This window comes from Astyanax mexicanus, chromosome 4 (assembly GCF_023375975.1).
Source record: "Astyanax mexicanus isolate ESR-SI-001 chromosome 4, AstMex3_surface, whole genome shotgun sequence".
NCBI classification, from domain to species: Eukaryota; Metazoa; Chordata; class Actinopteri; order Characiformes; family Acestrorhamphidae; genus Astyanax; species Astyanax mexicanus.
Window position 1 is genome coordinate 28514230 of NC_064411.1, and position 27043 is coordinate 28541272.

At 37.8% G+C, this 27043-nt stretch overlaps 1 protein-coding gene across 1 annotated transcript in view; it reads right to left on the reverse strand.

Annotated features, from left to right (window-relative positions):
- The window catches only part of dip2cb (disco-interacting protein 2 homolog Cb), a 72588-nt gene that overhangs the window by 40252 nt on the left and 5293 nt on the right, over positions 1–27043 (reverse strand). Inside the window, exons 2-5 of the mRNA XM_022679263.2 lie at positions 7160–7231; positions 5497–5604; positions 3698–3823; positions 1749–1931 (exon numbers count right to left, since the gene is read on the reverse strand). Of these exons, the coding sequence (XP_022534984.2) occupies positions 1749–1931; positions 3698–3823; positions 5497–5604; positions 7160–7231 (489 nt within the window). The remainder of the gene's footprint in view (positions 1–1748; positions 1932–3697; positions 3824–5496; positions 5605–7159; positions 7232–27043) is intronic.

Consider the following 27043-nt stretch of genomic DNA (forward strand, 5'->3'; position numbering starts at 1 on the left):
GCACTCGCTCCTGAAGGCTTACGCTACCTCCCGGCCGCTGCGCTCCTCCAATGAACGTCGCCTCGCTTTGCCAAACAAACATTCACACAAAGCAATCCAGACTGTTCTCATACAGAGTTCCCCAATGGTGGAACAAACTACCTTCCACTACCAGATCAGGAGAATCTCTCACTATCTTTAATAAACTCCTGAAGACAGAGCTCTTCAAAGAGCACTTACTCTCTTAACACCTCTAACACACTAACTACTTCTAACCTCATTTCCTTCTTCCCCTCCTTCACTCCTCTATCCTATTATTCCCCTTTGACCTCCTTTTATCCCTATCCAAAGATGTTTTACCTTTAAACTTATTTTACATTGTACTTGACTATTGTAAGTCGCTTTGGACAAAAGCGTCTGCCAAATGTAATGTAATGTAATGTAATGTAATGTAATGTAATGTAATGTAAAATGAAAAGCATTCAACAACCACTGCAAATTAAGCGTATTACATTAATGCACTTCTGACTGTTTACAATAAACCAATTAAACAAGAACTAATATAACAAGTGCTTTTTCCATTTTATATGATTTAATACAAATTAACAATGACTCCTCGAATGACAGTCAAACATCACAATAAACAAACAAACTCTTAGCCAGTTCAGATTTTCATGTGTATGATGTGTATCTGCAGTAGTAAAGTGGATGTAAAATTGTATTTTGTGTTGAATTTGAAGAAAACACAAATTATATTAGCTGTGTTGTGCTATTTCAGTTGTTCTTGTTTGATGTGGTTTGATGGTTGTAAATTTTGCTACTAATTTTGCAATGGGAGTCAAATAACTCTCATTGCAACTGTGCTTCAGAAAGTCCTCATAAAAACCATGAGCTACTCCATTTCTGACTGCAGACAGTGGCATGATATGTTGTTTGAGATGAAATAGGTGTCATAATGCTTCTTTTTCAATGTTTATGTGGGATAATTTGCTCAATACTATTCTCTGTTGTGATGCTTGCTGCTATCTTACACCCCGTCAACGGACCATTTTTTCACCTTGCACCCATGCCATTAAAATAGTGTCAGAGTTTAGGAAAAAATCTACACTGATGGGTGTGGTGGTCTGGAAATGAGGTGTGTTCAGGTATATTTCAATATTTATTTCTTCACAGCGTGAATACGCAGGTCAGCATCTTCTGCTGAGACACAAAAACTAACAAAAGCACTGCGCTGTTAAGATACGAATGCGTCAAAGTCAGAGCTCACCTGCCTCTTAAAGTAAATGACAACTGACACACTGATTGGTTTATTTCACGTTACACCCAAAACACACCCATGATTAATTAAGAGAATTAGTACATGCCTTTTCGTGTATCGAGCCGTGTATTTGCGCCTTCTCGATACCAAAAGACACACCGACACGCCCTAAATCAAGCTGCGTGATCCGCAATTGACTGGTGTGCTATAGAAAGCTAAAATAGGGCCCATAATATCATGATACATTATTTATATGATAAATGGCCTGCATTACTTTGACTAAAATATTGGACTCGTTTTAATTATATGAATACCTGGCTTTATCAAATCCCCCATTGTGAAAGACTTTCACTGTGATGACAACAATGCTCACACACACAGTTTAAAATCTGTAAAACAAAATCTGTAATACTGATGCTTCTGCTCTCTCAGCACTGCTAAAGCTATTCCTACAATGACGAATAACACTAATATACTAATAATGTATTGTGTGACACTGTTATGTACTCACTGCTGTACGGGTGTGCGTTATTCTCTGCCAGTCGTGCTGCGTTGGCAGATCCATTGCTGTGTGATGATGAGGATGATGTGGTTGATGAAGATGATCCACGCAGAGCTTGGCTAATCCAGGCCTCGACACCAGCGCCTCCAGTCCTCCCCAGAGATCCTTCACCCTCTGAGCCTGACGAGGAATCTACAGTAACAGAGCAGAAAAAAAAAACAATAACTTCAGTTACAGCCTACTGGGGCAAGCAGCCTGAACATACCAATATCTGATCTCAACCACACACACTCAACAATTTTCATATCATGAAGTGAATTCATATGCATATATTGTCTCATGTATATTATAATTTCTATATAGTGGGGAAAATAATAATAATAATAAAAAAGGAATTCTAATTTTCTCCCCTAATTTTCTCCAATCACAGCCTCTTTTTTTTTAAACCGAATTTTTTTTTTGCCAGCATGCTCAGAGGTAAGCGCAGCAACTCTGTTCTGATACAACAGCTCACAGACGCTTGTGCGGATCAACATCACCCTTCTGAGCGGAAAGAGCTTCATCTACTGACCCAGAAAGAGAAAAGCCAATTGGGCTCTCTAAGGCCTCCGGCAGCTGATAGCAAGCTGCATAACTGGGATTCGAACTGCTGCTAAGTTTACAGGCAGATTCACCGCATTGAGTTTTTATGAACGGCACTGTGTACTTTATGATGTTGAATGAGGACCTCCAGGCCTCATAAAGATGGGTTGTGGATGGGTCCTCCAGCATGACAATGACCCAAAACATATAGCCAGGACAAAAAAAAAAGAATGGTTTAAGAAGAAGCACATTAAGATCCTGAATTGGCAAAGCAATTCTCTGTACTGTAATCCCATAAAAAAAAAGAATTAAGTTGACATTAAATATTCTTTAAACTTTCAGTATTTGGAGATTTAAAAAAAAAAAAGAAAAACCTGGTGACCAACTAAAAGAAATAGGTTAAAATAATCCTACCATAAAATCTATAGACTGTTCAAGTCTTTGTAAGGGGTTAAATTTACAAAACTAGCATGGGATCAAATCATTAATTTACATTAATCATGTATATTTATATATTAGATTTTTTTTTTATTGTCAAAGAAATAGTTACAGAAATAGAAATTGTTTCAGATTGCAATTCCATTCAGAAGAAGACAAAGAAGGTTAACAGTAACTAAAATGATTAAATATTTAGACCGATATAGATGGCTATAACCCTTGGACATATTTACTGAGCTACACATACAGAAGTAGTGTGTAACACATGTGTAACACAACATGCCAGAAGTCTCAGCTCTACAGAGTTGTAGAAGTTCCTAATGGTGTCCTGCAATAAAATCCATTCTTTAGGCCATAAGTTCATGAGATGGCAGCTGTGTGTGGATGAGCATTGTCCTGTTGGAATAGCGCACTGGAATGTGTGTTTAGGATAAAGGTTGGTCCACTGGTTGAGGGACTTCATTAACGTAACATTGGGCTGTCCATGTGCTTCTAATGAAGACCAATGGTGATCTGGCATTGTACGAAATTGCACCCCCACACCACGACACCAGTCCTTCTGGAAATTTGATGCATGACAGCAAACAAAAAAACAGACAAAAGCAGGATTTATCACTGAAGATGAAACGAAATCAAAATCTATGTTGGTAAAAATGTCCTGAATATTTCTATTCTATTCTATAATTTCTAATAAGAAAAATATTCAGCTTTATTTTTTCCATACAAAAACATAAGGCTTACTGGATTTGTGTAGGACTTTTATTTGTGTGACTGGAGAATTCCCTGTGTGTTGGGTATAAATAAAGGAACATTCTATTTCAGGTTTGGCCTGTTGATGTGGGCTGTTTTTATGTAAAAGTATATATGAAAATATAAAACGTTATATTTATTTTCATAATTCATATTCAGAAGCACACACACACTTAAATCATAACAACCTGGTGGTGTATACGCCTCCATGGACGTCTGGACGACGAGGGAGCGTCGTTTGGAGGGCATGGGTACTGCCATCTTCCTCTCACACTGACGCTCTAGCGCTGCCTGTACGGCTTCAGAGTGAACATCTGACAGAAGAAAGAAAGATATAATATTAAGTCTTTGCATATTACTGTATTACTACAGGTCTAAAAGTGCTCAGCTCAGAACAATGCATGCTTTAATTCAACTACAATCCTTTAGAAAACAAATCAATGCATCATCAGCTCTCACATTTCACTACAAATTCATTTTACTACTGACTTACAGTGATGAAAATAAGTATTTAAACACCCAGCGACTTTGCTAGTTCTCCCACTTAAAAATCATCTAAGGTGTATGTCCACTATGAAAGACATCATCAAAAAAAAAAAAAAATCCAGATATCACAACGTATGATTTTTTAATAATTCAGGTGTTTCTCACCCTCTTCGTGTTTGTTTCAGTTTTCCTCATCAAGTCTTTTGTAAATTCTTTGTATTTTTGTATCTAATATTTTTGTTTGCCTGGTGTTTGTGCCATATCTGGTTTGTATAATTTGTATTTTTGTATCCATAGTAGTTTTGTAAATTCTTTGTGTAATCCCAGTCTGTGTTTGTGTTGTCGTTCTCCTAGTCCGGTCTCAGTTCTTATGTTTCTTGTTTTCCTAGTTTTGTCCATCTAGTCCTTTAATCTTCAGTCTTGTCTCTGTAGTTTAGTTTGCATTGTCTCGTTTAATTGCTTTAACACTTTTCCAGCTGGATGTATTTCAGTTTTTGAAAGGAATATCAGCACTAGATTGGCAAAATTATATTCTATTTATAATAGAATAGAATCACTTAAAAAATTAAAATTCTGATTAATTTTTTAATGCTGGTAGTTCCCTGTATTTTTGAGAGGGAGACAGTAATTCTAGTGCAGTGTGGTTTAGGTCTGGCAGAATAGACCCTTTTTACTGTATAATTATATTATAGGGTAGCGAGAGGGAGACTGCACGAGTGAGCGAAAGACAGTGCGAGTGAACGAGCGATCAAGAGACAGCGTGAGTGAATGAGTAAAAGACAACGCAAGTGAGCATGAGAGACAACGTGAGTAAAGAAGAGAGAGACAGCGTCAGTGAGCGAGAGAGAGAGACAGCGTCAGTGAGCGAGAGAGAAAGACAGTGTGGGTGAACAAAAGACAGCGAGAGTGAGCAAGAGAGAGAGAGAGACAGTGCGAGTGAATAAGCGAGCGAGAGACAGCACTTAATAAAAGAGTGAAAGACAACGCAAGTGAGAGAGAGACAACATGAGTGAGCAAACGAGAGACAGCATGGATGAACAAAAGACAGCGTGAGTGAGCAAGACAAAGCGTGAGTGACGAGCGAGAGACAGCATGAATGAGCGAGAGACAGCGCAAGTGAGCGAGAGACGGCTTGAATGAGAGAAAGACAGTGCTAGTGATCATCTAGGAGGTGTGCTATTACTCCCCCTATCACTAGTAATGGCACCAACACCAAGAGGGTGAAGACTAGCACATGCCTCCTCCAACACATGTGAAGCCAGGCTCCGCCTCTTTTTAAAATGCCACCTGGAGGAAAGCATCGGATCCCCAGATCTGATACATCAGCTAACAGACGGCTGTGCTGATCAACATCACACTAAACGTGATGTGTAGAGAGAGCACCATCTACCCACCCAGACACATCGAACCACCGATCCTCAGATCATAGTGCCAGCACCCTAGTCTGCTGGACCACTCAGAGCCCTGGTATGTTTGTCTATACGGGGCATGCATGTGTTACCTGAACGATATCTCTCATCCCGTGAGCCAGTGGAACGTCGCCGCTGGTAACGAGATGACGAAGATGAAGAAGAAGATGGAGTGACAGGAACTCGAGACTCTGCTCCTACTGTAAACACACAGGGACGAACAGAATCAAACATCTAATAAAACACAGAAAAGGTTTAAACTAGGTCTGTCAACATTAAAGTGTTAATGCACTCAATTAATTTGGAATCCGCAATGCGTTATCATTTTTTAAACACAATTAATTACGCCACCAAGTTTGACAAACACTGCAACACAGAATCTTCTCACTATATTTACTTTTGCATTCAGGTTTATGTCTGTGTGAAACCAAACCAAACAGAGATAAAAAAAAAAAAAAAAACGCTCCAAATAAACAAACTCATCAACTCATCCGGACCATAAAACCAGCTACAGATGTGAAAACACTTTTTTTATACTCAGCAAATTAAATTCTAATTCAGAAATCCTTACAACCAAGATAAGACATTTACAATACATCAAAAAAGTTTTTTTTTACTCTTTATTACAGCGCCCCACGTTGGTTTTATCTTCCCTTGAACATACAAGTATATATTAGTATTTTAATTAACACCACTAATTTCATACATTCATTCTTTTTACGTTTACATTTAAATATCCACTATAAAAAAACTTGCCTCTTAAGAAGAACAAGTTCAGTTAATTACAGTTAATCACAAAATATTGTTGTGATTAATCAGATTAATTTTTTTAAACAACTGACACCACTAATTAAAATGTAACATCTTAAGTCATAATCATGAGACCAATTATTACCAAAAAATAAATTAAAAGCACTGTGTCATTTTATATTCATTGTTTTTTCTTACTCAACAAACAGAAAATTATTATAAAAGTATAGACTCAAATCAATATGTGCAAGTCAGGTCCATAAGTATTTAATAGTGACTTTTTTTTACTTCTTCTGTGAAATGTAAAATAAAATAGAATTATCTTTATATCATTTTTTTCCTTTTCTTATTTTATGTTTTTGAACAAAACTTTAGGACTTTATTCTAAAAAATAGCATGTTAACAGTGTTAGAAGTTAACTCACGTAATATAATCCTTTAACTCAAATTAATATATTAGGTAATATTTTAATTAAAATTTGCAATTAAATACTAAACAAGACTTACAGCACTCTGTCCTTCACTTTAACTCATGAAGCTCCTAAGTGACATATACTAACAATGTGTGATCATCTGAACTGTGTGCTGTGTCTATATTAAAAGTTATTTTTTTTGCTTATGAAGGTCTGTTTTAACCATTTTAACAGTTCAACTGCTGTAATAAAGGGATTCTTTTGCTTCTTAACCTTAAAGAAACCTGTTGGAGCCGGTGCTATTCTCACTTTCTATTTTAACTTTATTAGTCCACAGCACTTGTTTCCAAAACAAATCTGGTTTGTCTGGATGTTCTGTATACTTTACATTTTTTGAGGAGGTCAATAATTAATGGTGTCTTTCTAAAAAGATAATGTTTGCACAAACATATCACAGCGTATCACAGTGGAAAAGTGGACTACCACTTTATTTTAGGTTGCATTTGGAATAAAAACAATCTATTCACAATGAATGACTTGTTATGTGTGTGTGTGTGTGTGTGTGTGAGTGTGTGTGTGTGTTTGTGTATTACCTGGTACATGGGGCAGGAAGGATCGAATTAGTTTCGCTCTTCTCTTCTCATAGCCTTTCTGTGTGATGTCCCCTGCCAAAGAAATAAGAACAATTATTAAAAACGGCAGCATTTAAGATACAACAGTTATCCCGTTTGACCACAGCTGCATTATTTATAGATTAAACTGCATGATGTAGCAATAAATTGGTACTATCATCACAAAACGTACACAGAATTTTACATTATAAACAACCAATAACACTTGTTCTGTTTTTATCTGTCAGAACCGCTAAAATGCTAACAAACACAGAAGCTGGACTGGGCAAGGTTGAAGAGGATTAGCCGTTATGCTAAGAGCTGGCCTCAGCAGGACTGGAGCTAAGATGCTAACAGAAACAGCAGCCAGGCTTGGCAAGTTTGGGGCAGATTAGCCGTTATGCTAAGTGCAGTCCTCAGCAGGGCTAGAGTATATATAGTGCAGCCCAGCTTTTGCTAACATCAAGCTCTGGCAGGGTTAGAGCTAAAAACGCTAACAGACACATCAACTGGGCTCAGCAAGGTTGGAGCTGGTTAGCCAGGATGCTAACATCTAGCACTTGCAGAGTTAAAGCAATGATGCTAACAGACACAAAAGCCTGGTTTCTACATGGTTGGGAGAGTTTAGCTGAGATGCTAATAGCCAGACTCTGTAGAGTTAGAGCTATGATGCTAACAGACTAAGCTTGTACTACGTGGGGAAAAAATAATTGCAAAGCTACAACTAAAAAATATGTAAAAAAAAAAAAAATATGTAAAATATGGAGACATGTAAAACATATTTTCCAATGATAAACACATTGAGTGACTGACATTTTGTCTACAGAAAATACCGCATTTTATGCACTATAATACGCACCGTATTATAAGCCGCACTATCAATGAACATTTATTTTTTGGTCTATTGTCCTACATAAGGTGCAATGGATTATAAGGCTATAAAGAACTTGTAATTCAGCAGGTCTCGCCGCTGGGTGGTGGTGGTGGGGATAGCTAACTAAGTTAAGTAAAGCTAAGCCAAGTAAACAAAACTGTAATAAAAAACACTTTATTTTAAAGTCAAACAAGCGCTGGATGTTAATCTACACAGATTTCTCTTCTAAAACTGTTTATTTGGGTGAGTAAAGCGCTTTATTTTATGTACAGTAAGCTTAGATTCAAAAATTTCTCCAGAACTAGGCTGGAGTACTAGCATTAGCGGTTAACCACTCCAGCAGTGCTAGCCGGGTTAGGAGCAGGCTACCGGCTGATAATACTCCCCTCTGAACAGGGAAATAGCAAGCGCGGTTAGCGGGTAATGCTAATACTGCTCTTGCAGTGCTAGTTGGGGATAGCAGCAGGCTACAGACTGATAATACTCACCTCTGAACGGGGAAATAGTGTTTAGCGGCTAATGCTAATGCTACTCCAGCCCCAGAGCTGGAGAACTAAACTAAAACCCCTGAAAAACGCTGCAATTTGGGCTTTACTGCTCCTTTAATACCTGACTGGTAAAATGTATACATAAGACGCACTGATGATTTTTGGGAAAATTATAGGATTTAAAGGGCACCTCATAGCGTGAAAAATATGGTAATGCAACTGGGTCAACAGTCATTTAGTCTCTATAAAAACAGTATCACTGCATCAAACTTCTCAGTAATACTTACTAAACCACTGATGTACATCCTCTTAAATGATTCAAACAAACAAACTACAGCCTTGTTAATCCAAAGCGCTGTAATTTATCATATCTTTATGATGTGCCCTTAAGCCAGGATTGAAACACTACCAGTGCTTTTTGGGAGTGCCAATTCACTTACAATCTTTTTTTGTGGTTTCAAAACACCAGTCAGGCCTGAATACAGACTGTTTTCAGAGGACATCTGTCTTTCTTAGCCTCAGGGATTAAACCGCATAGTTTATCTGATGCATCTAACAGACTAGCAGTGTCACAGTAACCTCACACCAGTTTCTGAGTATATTGTGAATATTTTATTAACAAATTCAGCAACAGCAACAGAATTCTGAATACAAGACAACAAGCAGTGCAACTGTAAAAACAGTGTACCGTCATTTTCACACTATTAGGTGCACCGGATTATAAAGTGCACTATCAATAAACGTCTATTTTTTGGTGTATTTTCAAACACAAAGCGAACTGGATTATAAAGCGCATTAAGCTAGTAAGGAACAGGGGATTTTTTGGGGATGCATTCATTCTAATTCAGCAGGTTTTACTGCTGGGTGGCGAGACCTGTAAAGCCAAACTAAGTTATGTAAAAACTGTATTTATTAAAAAAAAAAAAAATTTCTTTTAAAAATGTTTAAAATAACATAGCACTGTAAATTTATGTAAATTTACACAGATTTCTCCCCTAAAAGCTGTTTAATTGGGTGAGTAAAGCACTTCTTTTTATTTAAAGTAAACTTAGATATGCAGATTTCCCCTAAAGCTAGCTGCTGACAGAGCTACGCTGTGTTCCAGTAGGCAAGGGCTATACTAGCTAGCGGTTTATCACATGTAGCTTATTTTAACATGGTAAACATGCAGACTACAGTCTGATAATACTCGCCTCTGAATTGAAAAAGAGCTAGTGTGGTCAGCTGGTTATGCTAATACTGCTCCAGCAGTGCTAGCTGGGGTTAGCTTCAGGCTACAGGCCGATAATACTCACCTCTGAATGGCGAAAAAACTAGTGCAATTAGCGGCTAATGCTAATACTGCTCCAGTCTCTGTGCTGGAGAACTAAACTGAAACTCCTGTATAAAGCTGTACTTCAGTGGAGTGGCTTTACTGCTTCCTACAACCTGACTAGTAGAATTCATACATAAATTGCACTGGATTAAAAGGCGAACTGACAATTGTTGGAAAATTTGATAATTTTAAGTGCGCCTTTTAGTGCGAAAAATATGGTAGAAGGAGGCCAGTTCACTATTTGTTAGAGCTGTGACCTGTCGAGAACAGCTTTTTCCTTTGTCGCTTTGGAGCATTTCTCACTTCAGAGTTTCTCAAAACAAATTGTTCAGCTTGTACATCATTTAGTCACTTTTTAGTAATTCCTCATTAATTTTATTCAAAAAGCAAATGATTTAGAATGCTATTGACATTACTGTTCACAGATGCTCTTTATCCAACCTGGCTAAGCTGTTCTGTAAAGAAGAATGGGTAAAAATCTTTGTATAAACTGTTTTGAGAAATGCACCAAAGTGACTTATCAAATTTTAGAACTTATAGTCTAAAAACACTCGGACATATTTATAAAATCTGAATTTATGACAAACAAATCAATAAAAATTGCACAAAATGTAACAAAACAATTTCAGATGACTCTCTCTTAGTGATGTCACTGGTTGGCTGAATGATTTAAGGTTGTCAGGCACAAACACACACTGCATCCAGGAACACTCTCTCACGCAGTGCTCACATCCATGACTACAGAAGTGTGATCAGCCCCCAGAGACCAGCAGAAAACCAGTAAAGGGAGGAGATACTCCCCAGAGACCACCCCCCTAAAGACTAGAGCAAGAGGGAGGGGGAGGAAGAGAGAGAGAGAGAGAGAGGAAAAGAGGAAAAGAGAGACCCAGGATGTGACCACAGGCATTTTTATTATATATTCAGATTTCCTGGATCACATCTACTTACTCATGCAGAATTGTTGTAGAAGGTCTGTTTAAACATTAGTCTTTCACATCACTGCCACACACACACACACACACACAAACTACATATATAGTCAGGTCCATATGTATTTGGACAGTAATGAGGTGTGCAAAAAAAAAAAAACACAACTCAATATATATAATATTTTTAAATATTAAAATCTTAATTTAACACTTTTAACATCCCAGCAGTCACACCATACCTGAGCAGTGCTATTCTACTTATAGATTTACCCTGGTGGTACTATTTTAATCAAGAATTTGCTTCAGCAGTGCTACTTTAATCATGAATTTACATCATTAGTGTTATTCTAATCATGAACTTACCTCAACAGTACAATTCTAATCATGAATTTAATCTTAGAAGTGCTATTGTAATCATGAATGTATCTCATTAGTGCTATTCTAATGATACATTTACCTCAGCAGTTCTATTTTAATCATAACCCTACCTCAGCAGTTCTATTATATACATACTCAATTTACCTCAGAAGTGATATTATATAAATGTATGCCAGCTTTGCTATTCTAATCATGGATTTACCTCAACAGTGCTATTCTATCATGAGTTTGCCTCAGCAGTGCTATTCTAATGAGAATTTTACTTCAGCAGTGCATTTCTCATTATGAATTCACTTCAGTAGGGCTATTCTAATCATAAAATCTCGACAGTCTGCTATTCTAATCATCCCAGCAGTGCTATTTTACCTCAGCAATTCTATTCCAATAATATATTTACCACAGAAGTGCTATTCTAATCATGATTGTACATTAGAAGTGATATTCTTATCATAAATGTACCTTAGCAGTGTTGTTCTAATCATAAATGTGCCTCAGCAGTGCTATTTTACATAGAGAAGGCTTGGGGAGGAGGGGTGGAGTGTAGGCCTGATGCTGCTCCTGAAACAGGCAATATGACTTCAAATAAATTAGCCATTGATTTGTATAAATTATTTTTTCTTTTCACATATCAATGCATGTTAGATGCAGGAGATAAAAGGAATGTTAAATGTAATATGTGCACATCTTCAAAAAAGATGGATGTCCCATCTATCTGGCATCAACTTTCAGGCATTACTTCCATAACACACTTCCTTCACATTCCCCTACCCTGAGCACGCTGGCCAGTGTTTAGTCTCACTCACAAGATAACAAAAGATAACAAGAAAATCAAATCAAATCTCACCCTCTTTAAATTGAGTTACTAGGTCATTCATCAGTGAGCTGCACATAGACAGCACACACACACACACACATACACTTATACACACACAGAGACACACACTTATACACACATCAATGGACAGACTGACAAGACACACGCATGAAGTGGAGCATGTCTAAATACAGATGATCCACATAGTCACATATGATCTCAGGCAGATTTGTTATATTTTTTAATAAGCCAAACATGAATTAAATTAAATTTGATAAATGTTTAGTATTGGTCTCAAATCCACACCAGTGTGAATCTGGTTTGTTATTATATACCAATTGAAGCAGATATAAGAAACAGATGTGAAACAGTCTGACTCTGATCAGTTCTGTGCTTAAAAAAATAGCTGTACATAGTAGAAGATGCAGATAGCCAGCATATATATACCAAGAGTCCAATCCAATCCTGATACAAATTAACCTTACACATACAAATACACATTTAGGGCTCTATCGTACACCCTGCACAAGGCTCGTTGCAATGTTTGTTGCTATCTTACACCCCATCAACAGTCTACTTTCACGCTTTGTGTCTGCGCCGTTAAAATAGCATCAGAGTTCGGGAATAAATCTACACTGATGGGCGTGGTGGTCTGAAAGTGAGGTGTGTTCAGGTAAATTTCACACACACGGACGCACTGCAGAGCGCAGACCTGACTTTTAACTCAACAATAAACAGAATAAAGAATAAAATAACTGAGATAACTGAAATAAAATAATAAATTACTGTTCCCTTAAATGAGCTGCTGGTGTATCTTCACAGTGTAAACACACAGGTCAGTATTCTCTGCTGAAACGCACAAAAGCTCCCCGCTGTTAAGATACGAACGTGCCAAAGTCACCAGAGCTCTTAAAGGAAATGACAGCTGCCACACTGACTGGTTTATTTCACATTGGGCCCAAAATCAACCACACCCATGATTAATTAAGATAATTAGTACACGCCTTTTGCAACTTTTGAGCGGCGCAAGGCATATTTTTAGTGTCCTCACAATACCAAAGACACATCGACACACCCTTGCGTGATGCACAATTGATCGGTGCGCTATAGATCACTAAAATAGGGTCCTTACTGTCTCTTTCTTGCTGTGTGGTAGTAGAATGTGTGAGCAAGTACTTAACTGCGTCTAATAAAAATCATTCATTTAAAACTGATTGAATCTTTGCACCAGGAGTGGCATAAAGTTATCGAAAAGCAGTGTGTAAGACACAAATATTGATTTCTGAACTCTTAAAAATGTATGAATATGAACTTGTTTACCTTGCATTATTTGAGGTCTGACAGCTCTGCAACGTTTAGTTATTTCAGACATTTCTCATTTTCTGCAAATTAATGCTCTAAATGGCAATATTTTTATTTGGAATTTGGGAGAAATGTTGTCTGTAGTTTGTTTACTTAAACATATAGCTATAAATAGTGAAATCAGTACATTGTACATTGGAGCTTTTTGACTGGACACGATTTCATAACACCCAATATTGGAGAAATTTTACATTGCAAATATAATTTTTTTGGACGATATATATCGCAATATTAAACAATGCAGAGCCTATGATGTCACCAGCGCCACCCCCACCCGCACACTGTCTCGCATCCGGACCGATCAAAAGCTGAGTTAGCGCCGAGCTCTCAAAACCCGAGGAAAACAGCTAAACAACAGTAATCAGCCCTTTAATCAGGCATTTAAATGGCTTTTTAAAGGTAAATAAGTGCATGTTTTTCTGGGTTTAAAATCCAGATGTGATTTCATCTGTAACCGAAAATATCTGCACAAAACTCTGCTGGACTGAGGCGCACAGATTTCCACACGTGCCCACGTTTACTAGCATGTGCCCAACCATGTGGATGGAGGCCATGCGGTTACCTTGTGTTAACTCCTGCCCGCCCCTCCCCCTCTCGCTCCCCCTCCCCCTCGTGCTTCTCAGGCAGCAGCAGCCTGTCACTCACACAGACACAGAGACAGCGCTGTGTATCTACTTCTTGGGTCAAGAATGAAAACATTGCAACATGACGTGTTTGTTTTTATTGCCTTAGGTGACATTGTGCGTCCGTGCAGCCATAATTGTGAATGAATGGGGTGCTAAAAAGTGCACGCCCCTGCTCAACCGGCACTCGCACATTTTTCTATGTAATATATGATTTTACAGTTTAAGCTCAATAGACTCAACACTGAAAAGCACAAAAGCAAAAGCATTTGGACAGATCTGGCCCAAACAATCACCACATGTACTCTTCATACCATCAGTTCTTCTCGCTCTCTGTTCCTCACACACACACACACACACACACACAGAAACCCCACCCCCTCTCTCTCTCCTCATTCTCTCCAGAACATGTTGTCATATGGCATAATAAAACTGTATGTAGGTCACAGGCTTATTCAGACACTCTTCTGCCAGTTACTGCGCACACACACACACACACACACACACACACACACCATTACTTAGCATGGCTCTCAGCACCATCTAAAGCATCCGAAACATTTCCTGCAGCATCCACTGTGTGCACGTATGTGTTTGGTGGAAGTTAAGATCCATAATCACACACAGCATAATGCCAGTGATGGTGCTATTTTTAGAACCTCTGAGCACTGGTTTCACTGTAGATGCCATAACCACACTGTTCATTACATGAGCTTTAAGAGCCTTAAATGGGCCTTAAACCGCTGATTAAGAGGTACATTTTAGAGAAATGTAGGTTATAGAAAAAAAAAAAAACTTTTTTTTTTTTTTCATTTCCACCAACCATAAAACACCCAGTAAAACTACATTTTGCACCATTTAAATTCAGTTTAAAGTTTTTTCTATTCACCCATTTACCTCATATCCAACAGTCAAAATAAATCTGTGGTGTCCAGAGTTAAGCACTTTTTCCATACTGTCCCAAAAGATTACAGCGTTATACGGTATTACTGGGTGTGCAAGCTATGCATTTGGCACAAAGGTATCTTATGATATGATGATGATATTATGATGATAAATTCCCCACGATAATGATGATATCTTGATACTTTGATTCTGCGATAGGGGTGGTGATATGACCCTAAAATAAAAATATTTAATGGTACTTTAGCGATAACGATACTCTTGGCGAACTACTGAATTTTGTTTGTGGTGAAAGCAGATGAAACATCTCAAAAAGCAACACATCATGGCCCGATCTGAATAAATTCAGAAAAACAGAAGAGAAAACCAAGTCATTGATCATCTATCAGTCTGAAAAAGGTTACAAAGTCATTTCAAAAACTTTGAGACTCCAGTGAATCACAGTGAGAGCTATTATTCACTAATGGAGAAAACATGGAACACTGGTAAACCTTCCCAGGAGTGACCAGCTGACCAAAATTACTCCAAAAGGGCATGAACAACTCATCCAGGGGGTTGAAAAAGAACCCAGAACAACATTTAAATAACTGCATTTCTCACTCGCCTCAGTTAATGTTATTGGTAACAATTTAATAATAAGAAAGAGACTGGTAGAAAATGGTCCCCACGGAAGAGTTCCAAAGCAAAAAAAAAAAACCCAGCTCACATTTAACAAAAAAAATCTTGAAGATCTCCAGAGCTTTGGGTAAATATTCTTTGGATTGACGGAACAATAGTGGAACTTTTTGGAAGGTCTGTGTCCTGTTATATCTGGTGTAAAACCCATACATACACACACAATTTCAGAAAAAGAACATCACACTACATGTAAAACATGGTGGTGGTACTGTGATGGTCTGGGGCTGCTTTGCTGATTCAGGATCTGGACAATTTGCTGTAATAGATAGAATCAAGAATTCTGCTGTTTACCAGAAAATCCTGAAGGAGAATATCCGGCCATCTGTTTGTGACCTCAAGCTCAGGTGTACTTGGGTTCTGCAGCAGGACAATAATCCAAAACACTCAAACAAGTTCACCTCTGAATGACTTAAAAAAAAACTACATGAAGGTTTTGTAGTGATCTAGTTAAAGTCTGATTGAGATGCTGTGGATGATCTTAAGCAGGATGTTCATGCTGGAAAATCCTTCAATGTGGCTGAATTAAAACAATTCTGTAAAGAAGAATGGAACTAAATTCCTCCACAGAGATGTGAAAGACTCGTTGCCAGTTATCAGTAAAGCTTGATTGCAGTTGTTGCTGCCCAAGAGTGACAAAAACAAGCTATTAGATTTAGGGGGCAAATACTTTTTTACACAGGGCTAGATTGGTTTGGGATTTTTTTTTCTTTAATAAACAGAAACATCTTTTAAGAACTGCGTTTTATATTTACTCAGGTTATCTTTGTCTGATACTAAATTTCCTTCGGGATAAATAAAGTATCTACCTATCTATCTATCTATCTATCTATCTAAGTTTGTTTGATAATTGGAAAAAATATCAGTATGATAAAGTGAAAAAAGAAATCTGTAGAGGGATCAATAGTGACAGATCCTTAAATAAACACTATTTAAATACTGTCTTTTACTCATACACAGTGATTTATTCAAAATATGCTGCATTTCATTCAATTAAACTGCACTAATTACACTAGCTTTAATGATGTGTACAGCTGTCAGTGATCTGTAAGTACTAATGGTATCTTCAATATGCCTAAAAAGCACAGGGGTTGACAATGAAACTGAAACACCTGTCATTTCAGTGTGGGAGGTTTCATGGCTAAATTGGAGCAGCCTGGTGGCCAATCTTCATTAATTGCACATTGCACCAGTAAGAGCAGAGTGTGAAGGTTCAGTTAGCAGGGTAAGAGCACAGTTCTGCTCAAAATATTGCAATTCACAACATTATGGGTGACATACCAGAGTTCAAAAGAGGACAAATTGTTGGTGCATGTCTTGCTGGCGCATCTGTGACCAAGACAGCAAGTCTTTGTGATGTATCAAGAGCCACGGTATCCAGGGTAATGTCAGCATACCACCAAGAAGGACCAACCACATCCAACAGGATTAACTGTGGACGCTGTAAGAGGAAGCTGTCTGAAAGGGATGTTCGGGTGCTAACCGGGATTGTATCCAAAAAAACATAAAACCACGGCTGCTCAAATCACGGCAGAATTCAATGTGCACCTCAACTCTCCTGTTTCCACCAGAACTGTCCGTCACCACAATAAATTATTGTGGTCTAAAACCAGGTGTTTCGGTTTCATTGTCCAACCCCTGTATATGGTTGATACAATAAGAACATTTATCAGAATACAATAAAATGTTGTTATATCGCCCACCTCTAGTTCATATACTTATTAAGCGCATGTTATTGTTGGCAGTCAGCACTCAGTAACTGGTTCAGGTGAGTTAGGAGACTAGTTGTAGGTTCTAAAGGGCTCAGGCCAGGAATTCACAATGAGGCCCAGTAAAGATTGCTCCATTCAGAGCAAATTATAAATAGAAACAGGAACTGGTGTAGTTAAACACAGTGCAACCTGAACCCAGCAGTGAAAATCTCTCTCTCCCTCTCTCTCTATCTCTCCTTGTCTTGGTCTCTCTATCTCTCGCTCTCTCTCTCTTTAATCTGAAAGGGCTGATGGCAGGGCAAAAGAAAGTGGAATATGAGTATTACATGTAAGCAGATAATGCTGAGGAATTTGCTGAGGTATGCAGACAGGGAGATGTACAATACCCTACATAAGGAATCATGTAGTAACTTAAAAGTTAAACAAACCAAAATACTCAGTGAAGAAGCATTTAGGAGCTCTTATCTGGGGTTAAGATGTTAACTTGCAGTTTCTGAGGCTGGTAACTCTGATAAACTGATCCTGTACAACAGAGAAAACTCTTGCTCTTCCTTTCCAGGGGCGATCCTGATGAGAGCCAGTTTCATCATAACGTTTTTGATGGTCTCTGCTGTGACTGTAATAGAGGATACTTTCAAAGTTCCTAATTTTTTTAGATTGACTGATCTTCATTTCTTAAAGTCATTGTTTCTTTACTTAGTTGAGTTTTTCTTGCCATGATTTAATATGATTTAGAACATTATTCACATAGAGCTATTCACTGTTTACCTGTAACTCTACCTCTTCACTACTTGCTTTTAAACACATTAAGAGACAAGAAATTCAAGTTATTATTAACTCTTGATAAGTTTAGCACAGCTGTTAACTGAAAGCCTGAATTCCAAGTGATTCTACCTCATAAAGCTGACTGAGAAAATCCAGACAAGTAATTATCTACAATGCAGAACAATATAACAATAAAAAATACTAAATTTAAATTGTTTAAATTATAGTAAGGTAAATTAATTGAAACAAATGTCTGCTGTAAATGATTTGATTATTATTGGATTATTCTCTCTCTTTCAATATCTATCTATATCCTCTTTTCTCTCTCTTTTTCCCGCTTTTCTCAATCTCTCTCTTTCCTTCTCTCGCAATCTCTTTTGCTTACTCTCACTCTCTACGTTTGCTCCCTCTCAATCACTCTCTCTCTCCACTTTCCCTCTCCCTCATCTTTTCCTATCTTTTCTCTTCTCTTTCCCTCTCTTGCAATCTTTCTCTCACTTTCTCTTCTTTCCTTTAATCTCGCTCCCTGTCCTTTTCCCTATATCTCCTCTTTCCCTCTCTCAATATCTATCTCTATCCTTCTTTCCTCTCGCAGTCTCTCACTCTCTCCTCTTTTTCCTCTCACAATCTCCATCTCTCCTCTTTCCCTCTCTCTCAATCTCTCTCCACTTCTCTCTCTCTTCTCTTTCCTTTGTTCACAATCTCTCTCTCTCTCTCCACTTTCCCTCTCCCTCATCTTTTCCTTTCTCTTCTCTTTCCCGCTCCCACAACCTCTCATGTTTCCCTATATTTCCCTGTTTCCCTCTCTCAATATCTATCTCTATCCTTCTTTCCTCTCTCGCAGTCTCTCACTCTCTCCTCTTTTCCCTTTAACACTCTCCTTCTCTCCTCTTTACCTCTCTCAATCTCTCTCTCCTCTTCTCTCTTCTCCTTCCCTCTCTCACAATCTCTCTCTTCTCTTCTCTCTCTCTCCTCCTTTCCTCTCTCACATTCTCTCTCTCCTCTTCTCTCTCTCCTCTTCCCTCTCTCCTCTTCCCTCTCTCCTCTTCCCTCTCTCCTCTTCCCTCTCTCACAATCGCTCTCTCCTCTTCCCTCTCACAATCTCTCTCTCCTCTTCTCTCTCTCTCCTCTTCCCTCTCTCACAATCTCTCTCTCCTCTTCTCTCTCTCTCCTCTTCCCTCTCTCACAATCTCTCCTCTTCTCTCTCTCTCCTCTCCTCTTCTCTCTCTCTTCTCTTCTCTCTCTCTCCTCCTTCCCTCTCTCACAATCTCTCTCTTCTCTTCTCTCTCTCTCTCTCCTCCTTCCCTTTCTCACAATCTCTCTCTATGTTCCTTGTCCTCCTCTCATCTTCTGGCCTTCCTTCTCATTCTGCACAGCACATATACTTTACACACACACACACACACACACCTATAGGCCTCTATAAAGGAATAGGGGGCTTGTTATGCATATAAACATTCTGAGTGAGGGCAGCCAATAGGAGAGAGATGCAGTGTCACATGACTGAGACTAAAAATAGCATGTAGCCTGTTCTTTCTGCCGTTCACCCCTATGAAGATCCTATTCACACACAGCAGGAGAGGGTCAGAGACTGTGTGATTTAATGAATGAATATATGGATGATGGATGAACGGATAAATGAATGAATGAATGAAAAATCTCTTTAAATGATATGTAATGTGGTGTAATATTTCTGCATTTTTATTTTGGTTATTCATTTATGAGAACTTAATTTTCTCTACAGGTGCAGATGTACACACACACACACACAGAAAGTGTGTAACTGACAGCAAGTCAAGTCAAGTCATTATCAACCGCTTCATCCATTAAGGGTCGCGGGGGGGTGCTGGAGCCTATCCCAGCCGGCATCGGGCGGAAGGCAGGATACACCCTGGACAGGCTGCCAATCCATCGCAGGGCAGACAGACACAGACAGACACACAGACACATTCATTCACACACTCACACCTAGGGGGCAATTTGTATCCGACATCCAATTAGCCTGAACGTGCCGTCTTTGGACTGTGGGAGGAAACCAGAGCACCCGGAGGAAACCCACGCAGACACGGGGAGAACGTGCAAACTCCACACAGAAAGACCCGGGTCGCCCCACCCGGGAATCAAACCCAGGCCGTCTTGCTGTGAGGCGGAAGTGCTACCCACTGCGCCACCGTGCCGCCCCTGTAACTGACAGCATACGTATAAAATATTAACTCCTGCCTGTCTGGATTTGGGGCATGTGTGATGGACACACGAGGGACGCCCTGTTTCACAAAGATACATATACTGTCTGTGTCTGTGTGTGTGAGTCAAGAGAAAGGGCGGTGTGTGTGTGTTTGTTTATAGAAGCACCTGCTTTGTAGCAACACACCTGGCAACAGAGAAAGAGAGAGAGAGAGAGAGAGAAAGACAGAGATAGAGAGAGAGAGAGAGAGAGAGAAAGACAGAGATAGAGAGAGAGAGAGAGAGAAACGGACAAAGGCACTTATTTGAGTAAATGCTGACAAATAGTAAACTGCACTAGGGGAAATAAGCGGCAACTTGGGAAAATATAAAACAAAGTCTATCCAATACATCACAGGTATTCTGGTACTATAATCATTAGCTTAGGACAATATGCCTAAATACAAATAGAATGCATATATTTTAGATTGGAAAACACTGTAGTATTGGCCGGTCACAATAATTATTCTTATTATTATTGACTAATTTTACCGTATATATACATAACCTCAATCATTTATGCTGCCCTTAATATTGTCTATTGTATTTACTTGGTGAAAATAGAGCATTGACATGAATGGGCCTGTGTGCTGACTTTGTTTAAAAAATATATATCTTTAACATTCCAAAACTAATGTCTGAGCATTTTTTTTACTATGCATTCATACATTTTCAAAAGTAATGTATAAATGCTTTATTAAGTTACTGTATAATTTAAAAATACCCCAAAATAAAAAATAATTGGCCGAAACTAAAACCAAATCATGTTAGGGCCAAAGGCTGAATTCTGAACAAATTTTGTTTACAGGTTTTAATTTTTTTTAAATAATATATCTTAAATGTATTTTTTTCTTGCTTTTTAAAGAAAAAAGTTACAAAACTACATTTGTACTACATATTAAACTTACATTTTTAACATCCCAGTGACAAACCAACAAAGTACAATACATTTACCTGAGCTGTGCTATTCTAATCATTAATATACCTCAGTAGTGCTACTCAAGCCACTTAGCTCAGCTAACATTACTGTCCTAGTACTGTCCAGCTTGTACCTTTTAGCCAGTTTGTAAAGAGACACTACACTGTTTCTTAGTAGGGGTGTCACGATTTTGATATTTTATCGAAATCGATCGAAATTATGTCATGGTCTCGAGCATCAAAGTCAAAAAGATGATCGACGATCCCTCTCTCTAAGCTACGCAAGCACGCGTGCACTACACAAATAGCGCAGCACGCTGTAGCCGATGCCACGGACATTGTGACTGATCAAAGAGCAGCCCTTTCTCCAGAGAATGTGGACATTCTCATCTTCTTAAAGAAAAACTTGAAAATATATAAATAACAGTTGTTTGGTCTAGCCTCAAATATGTTAATAGTTTTGGTACCTTAAGGAGCATCTTTCTCTCAGATAAAGTCAATAATATATCTTTATTAAAGAAAAAACTTGTCATTCTCAGGGACCGAGTCTTATTTCTCATGTTTAACTGTTATAGTAGGATAGAGTTCAGTTTGTTAAGGCTCTAATTTTTCTATTATTTTGTACATGACTGTTCCTGTATTTTTGTATTATTTATTTTGTTATGTTGCACATTGCTGTTTTAATAGTGCACACTGCTGCTACCAAAAAAAGCCACTAGATGGCATTACATATATATATCTTAATTAAATTGCCTAATGCCTAATGTGGTGTATTACAGATCACTTGTATCACTTATATCAAGCCCACCTTTTAAAATAAGATATTGTAAATTTGATGAATCAAACCAATGACTGACCATAGACTAATATAAAACTGCCATAGGCCTCTCTGCTGTAAAAAAAAAAAAAAATCGAATCGAATCGTGACCCTAAAATCGGAAATAGAATTGAATCGAGGATTTACGGAATCGTGACACCCCTAATTCTCAGTGTATAAACAACTGAAAAAAGTGATGAATGATGCAGAACTTTTTGTTTTATTTAATTTATACAAGTAAAAATGAGCGTAAAACTATTTTCTCTTCTTCTGATCAGAAGAAGGGGGCTTGGAGTGCAACAGCTGAAGAAAATGTTAATGTTAGAGGAAACAGTGAAATTTAACTTTTAAAAAAAGGCAGTGTTTTACATGAATTATTCAGGCTGAAAAACTCCATCCAAATATTTGCTTTCTAATGCTTTTGATACAGTTTCACTTCCTAATGTGGGTTAACTGCACTGCAGTAGAGCAGCCTGCTGTTGCAATGCTTTGTTTAAGAGATTACAAAAGAGTCTGTCCAAAGATGTGACTGGAGTTCATCCAATTACACGCCTCCCAAACGCAAAGCGTGTGTTTACCTAATAATACGATCAGTCAGATCAACGATCCAGTATATCTGAGCGTTTAGATTTCCAGATGTGATCAGTATACTACACTTTACTACCTGCTCTACATACAGAAACGTGCAGATGTGAGTGGATCTACAGAAATGAGTCCATGTTTACATTCACTGTACATATGTGTGCTCCCTCTGACCAGCGGGATGCCTTAATCCCCCAACAAGTGTCTTCTGCCTGCATGCTTTTGTGCCATTGGCCAATTAGATTATGGAACAATAGGGATTAAACCAATCAGAGGGCAGTACAGAAAGTGGGGCAAAACCAGCATGTGGCAACAATGCATTAAGAGCATCTTTAGTTCAGGTTATGGAGGGAAAGATGCTGAGATCCTGTGAGCTCTGTGAGCTAGTTTTCCTCTAGATTTCTGCTGTATGGCCCCAGGATGCTCAGAAATGCACATTTTGCAAAAAAAGTCAAATAGCCAACACATTTGTTTTTACAGGTTTTTATAAATGTTGTGACTTTTGTCAACATTGCACAGCTTAAATTGCCTTAATAAAAAAAGCAATTGTACAAAGGTAACATTTAAAAATATTTATAGGGCACTGAACATTTTTAACATCACAGCTGTATTTGATTATTTGATGCATCATTAATATAAGAGGCCACTTAAAAATGATAAGTTTCTTTGATTTTACTAAATTGAAAATCTCTGGAATATAATCAAGAGGAAGATGGATGATCACAAGCCATCAAACCAAACTGAACTGCTAGAATTTTTACACCAGGAGTAAAGGCATTAAGTTATCCAAAAGCAGTGTGTAAGACTGGTGGAGGAGAACATGCCAAGATGAATGAAAATTGTGATTAAATACCAGGGTTAGAGACCTTTTCCATTTCCCCCTTACCCTTAAGGATGCCCCACAGGTTCTCAATTCAGTGTAGGTCTGGAAAAATGCTTGCCCAGTCTGTATCTCTGCAAGGCAGTTAAATCTTGGAGGTGTGTTTGGGGTCATTATTATGTTGGAAAACTGGTATACAGCCCAGTTCCTAGAGGTAGGGGATCATTAGCCATTTTCCCTCCCCTGTGTCATGACACTTGTTATTGTTACAAGGTCCCAGGTGTGAATGGGAATACAATCTGTTAAAATTTGGTGTTTTGGGTACATACTCTTATACTGGCCACTGGATATTCAACAGGACACTTCAGGGGGAAAAAAGCTCTTTAAGATTGTGAGAAAAAAAAATTGTTCCTCTCCTCATAGATGACCTAGGCTATAAGAAGAATGCTTACAATGCCTTAAACTGAGATACAGCATGATGGCCAAGACTATGCAGTGGTTTTCCAGGATGGGTTTCACTCAGGGTTGACCAAAAAAGTTGAGTTCACATGTTCAACACAAGATCCAGAATGACTTAGTTACTACCAGCATTGCTGCAGAGCTTGAAGAAGTAGAAGGTTAGCCTGTAGGGCTCAGACTATACCCCACTCACTGCATTAACTCTGTCTGCATGGCCCTGTCCTAGAAGAAAGCCTCTGCTGAAACTGATGCACAAGAAAGCCTGCGAACAGTTAGCTGAAGACAAGCAGTTCAAGAGCATGGATTACTAGACCAGATCAGACCAGATCAAGGTAAACTTGTTTGGCTCAGACAATGTCCAATATCTGTGGTAGAGTCCTGGTGAGAAGTACCAAGGCAAACGTCCCTTGCTTAAAGAAAAGCATGGTGTTGGGAGCATCATGGTCTGTGGCTGCATGAGTGCTTCCAGCAATGGGGAGCTGAATTCCGACACGTATTGTGACAATCCAAAGCAGAGCATGATCCCCTACCTCCTGGATGTGGGTCAGACAGGAGTTTTCCAACATAATAATGACCCCAAACACACCTCCAAGATAACAGAGGATCCTGAGCATGTCTACAGACCTAAAACCCAATTGACCACTCCTTGGGCTTTCTCAAATGGAAGGAGGAGGAGGAAAGAAGTGTCCAGCATCCCTCTGCTCCTTTATGTCGTCATGGAGGAATGGAAAAGGATTCCCGTGGCAACCTGTGAAGCTCCAATGAACTCCATACCCAAGAGAGTTAAGGCAGTGCTAGAAAATAACGGTGGCCAGACAAAATATGAAGACTTTGGGCACAATTTGGTGATATTCCCTAAGGGGTGTATTTACTTTTGTTGTCAGTGGTTTAGACATTAATAGCTGTGTTTTAAGTTATTTTGCGGAATTGTTATACTGTAGCTGTGCACTGACTAATTTGTATCAAAGTGTTATATCTTTAGTGTTGTTCAATGAAAATGTATATAAAAAATATAAAATATTAAGCAAATGTATGGTTTTTTTTCTCTTTTTGTGAGGTAAATAATTCTGTAAATTTGCTTAATTTGAATTAAAATTTGTATTCCCTTTATTTAATACTATAGTTACTTATTTTGTAGCAGTGTGCCCTATGTTGTCATACACAATATATTGTGATTTTAAAAATCCACATGTGATAACAGCTGTATTTCTTTGTCTTGAAGAAGCCTTCAAGCCTGAAAGTATGATTTATGTTTTATTTCAATTTGTTTCTAGTATTGTAATGTTATATGTTATATAGTTATATAGTAATATTATATAGTAATGTTTCCAGTTTATATGCATGAACCAAGTATTCTTTTTCTATTATAAAAAGAAGAAGAAGAAGATGAAGAAGAAGAAGAATTATAAAGTCAGAGTCTTGGTAAGTTACTGTTGTTAACAAACAGGACAAAAACATCAGCCGATATTTAGATATTTCAACCTGAAACTTGCTGAGGTATTAACTGTGTGCTGGAAAAAAGTGACTCTGGCAACACTACTACAATTAGCCAACACTGGCTACTCTAAAAGCTCATTTTTCCTCATTATTATTTCAATAATTAATAAAGAGTTATTGCTTTATTTATTTAACCTCATTTATATAAAAAGGTTTAAATCTGTTAGCAGTCGACGAAACAAGCAGTAAAAAAAATAAATAAATAAAAATCCCAGTAAACATGTTTCTAACTTATAACTAACTTATACCAGGGTTTCTAGTCTCTCTATATGTCATACATATGTATATCGGCATCAGCGCATCCATAGAATCCATACAAATTACAAATGTTTTTACCGTATGTTAAACTTAAACATTTATTGTCTAATAATATATATATATAATATATATATATATATATATATATATATATATATATATATATATATATATATATAATATATATATATATATATATATATATATATATATATATATATATATATATATAATATATGTCTAATAAGTATATTCTTGAAATAAAGTATATTCTATATAAGTATATTCTTGAAATAAATACAATATTTTTCAGTGTTTTCACAAAGAATATCATTACACCAAAAATACCCTGAATTAAAATAAATTTAATTAAAATGCCTTTACATATTTTGTAATTATTCCTGAGTTTGTTTTACTGTATTTTGTTGTAATGCTTTGGCACTGTTGTTGCCATTACAGTTATGATTATATTGCTAGGCAAATATTGCTTTCTTCTTCAGTTTTGGGATGGATGGATGGATGGATGGATGGATGGATGGACGGATGGACAGACAGATAGTAAAGATAGACAGATCCCTGATGTGTAAATCATGCCCTTATAAAGAAAATGCAGACATAAAAGACAAACACAAACAATGGGGGTAAAACTGGTAGGTAAAACTGTCCATCTTCTGCTGAGTGAAATGATGCAATCAGCATGAAACAGGCCTGCTTTAGCTGGAGAGACTGAACATGACCCACTCTCCCCTACCCTACAAAACACACACATACACACACACACCAGGCCGTGCAGTATTTTGGAGGATTCTGTAGGATTATCTCAGAGCAGAAGAACTCTCACTGTTAAAAACAGAGACGGGGGGAGAGATGTGCACAGACCTCTGCGTCTCTTTCATGCTCTAAACATGTGATAAATCATTAGATAAACGATAAGATCGAACAACACAACCTCGATACAGCCCTACAGCACGAGACCGGGAAGCTAGCGCTCAGTGGGGTTGCCAGAAAGGGAAATATAGGGTGTTGTTTTGATCAGCAGGGGGGATGATCTGTGTTTCAGCAGGACAAATCCTCACACTTCACAGCTATGGCTGGACGATAATTCAGCATCAGTATATATCACAAAAGAAAATATGTCAATAACAATTGACAATATATACTAATATCACAATATATTTTTCATGTAGGTCGATATGCTGTAACTGCGATAATAATACAAGGCACATTCTAGAATTGTAGGTACATATTGGATATGACTTATCAGTCAAATCAGCACTGATATTGTTATATATTGTATATATATTGTATATATATTGTTATATATTATATATTGTTATTATTGTTATTTAATCTACGGATTCACTGAATATTCAGCAATTATTTGGCAAAAAAGTAAATGGCAAAAAAGCCCTTTAAATTGGGCTTTAATTAGTGAAACATAAAATAGCTGTCTG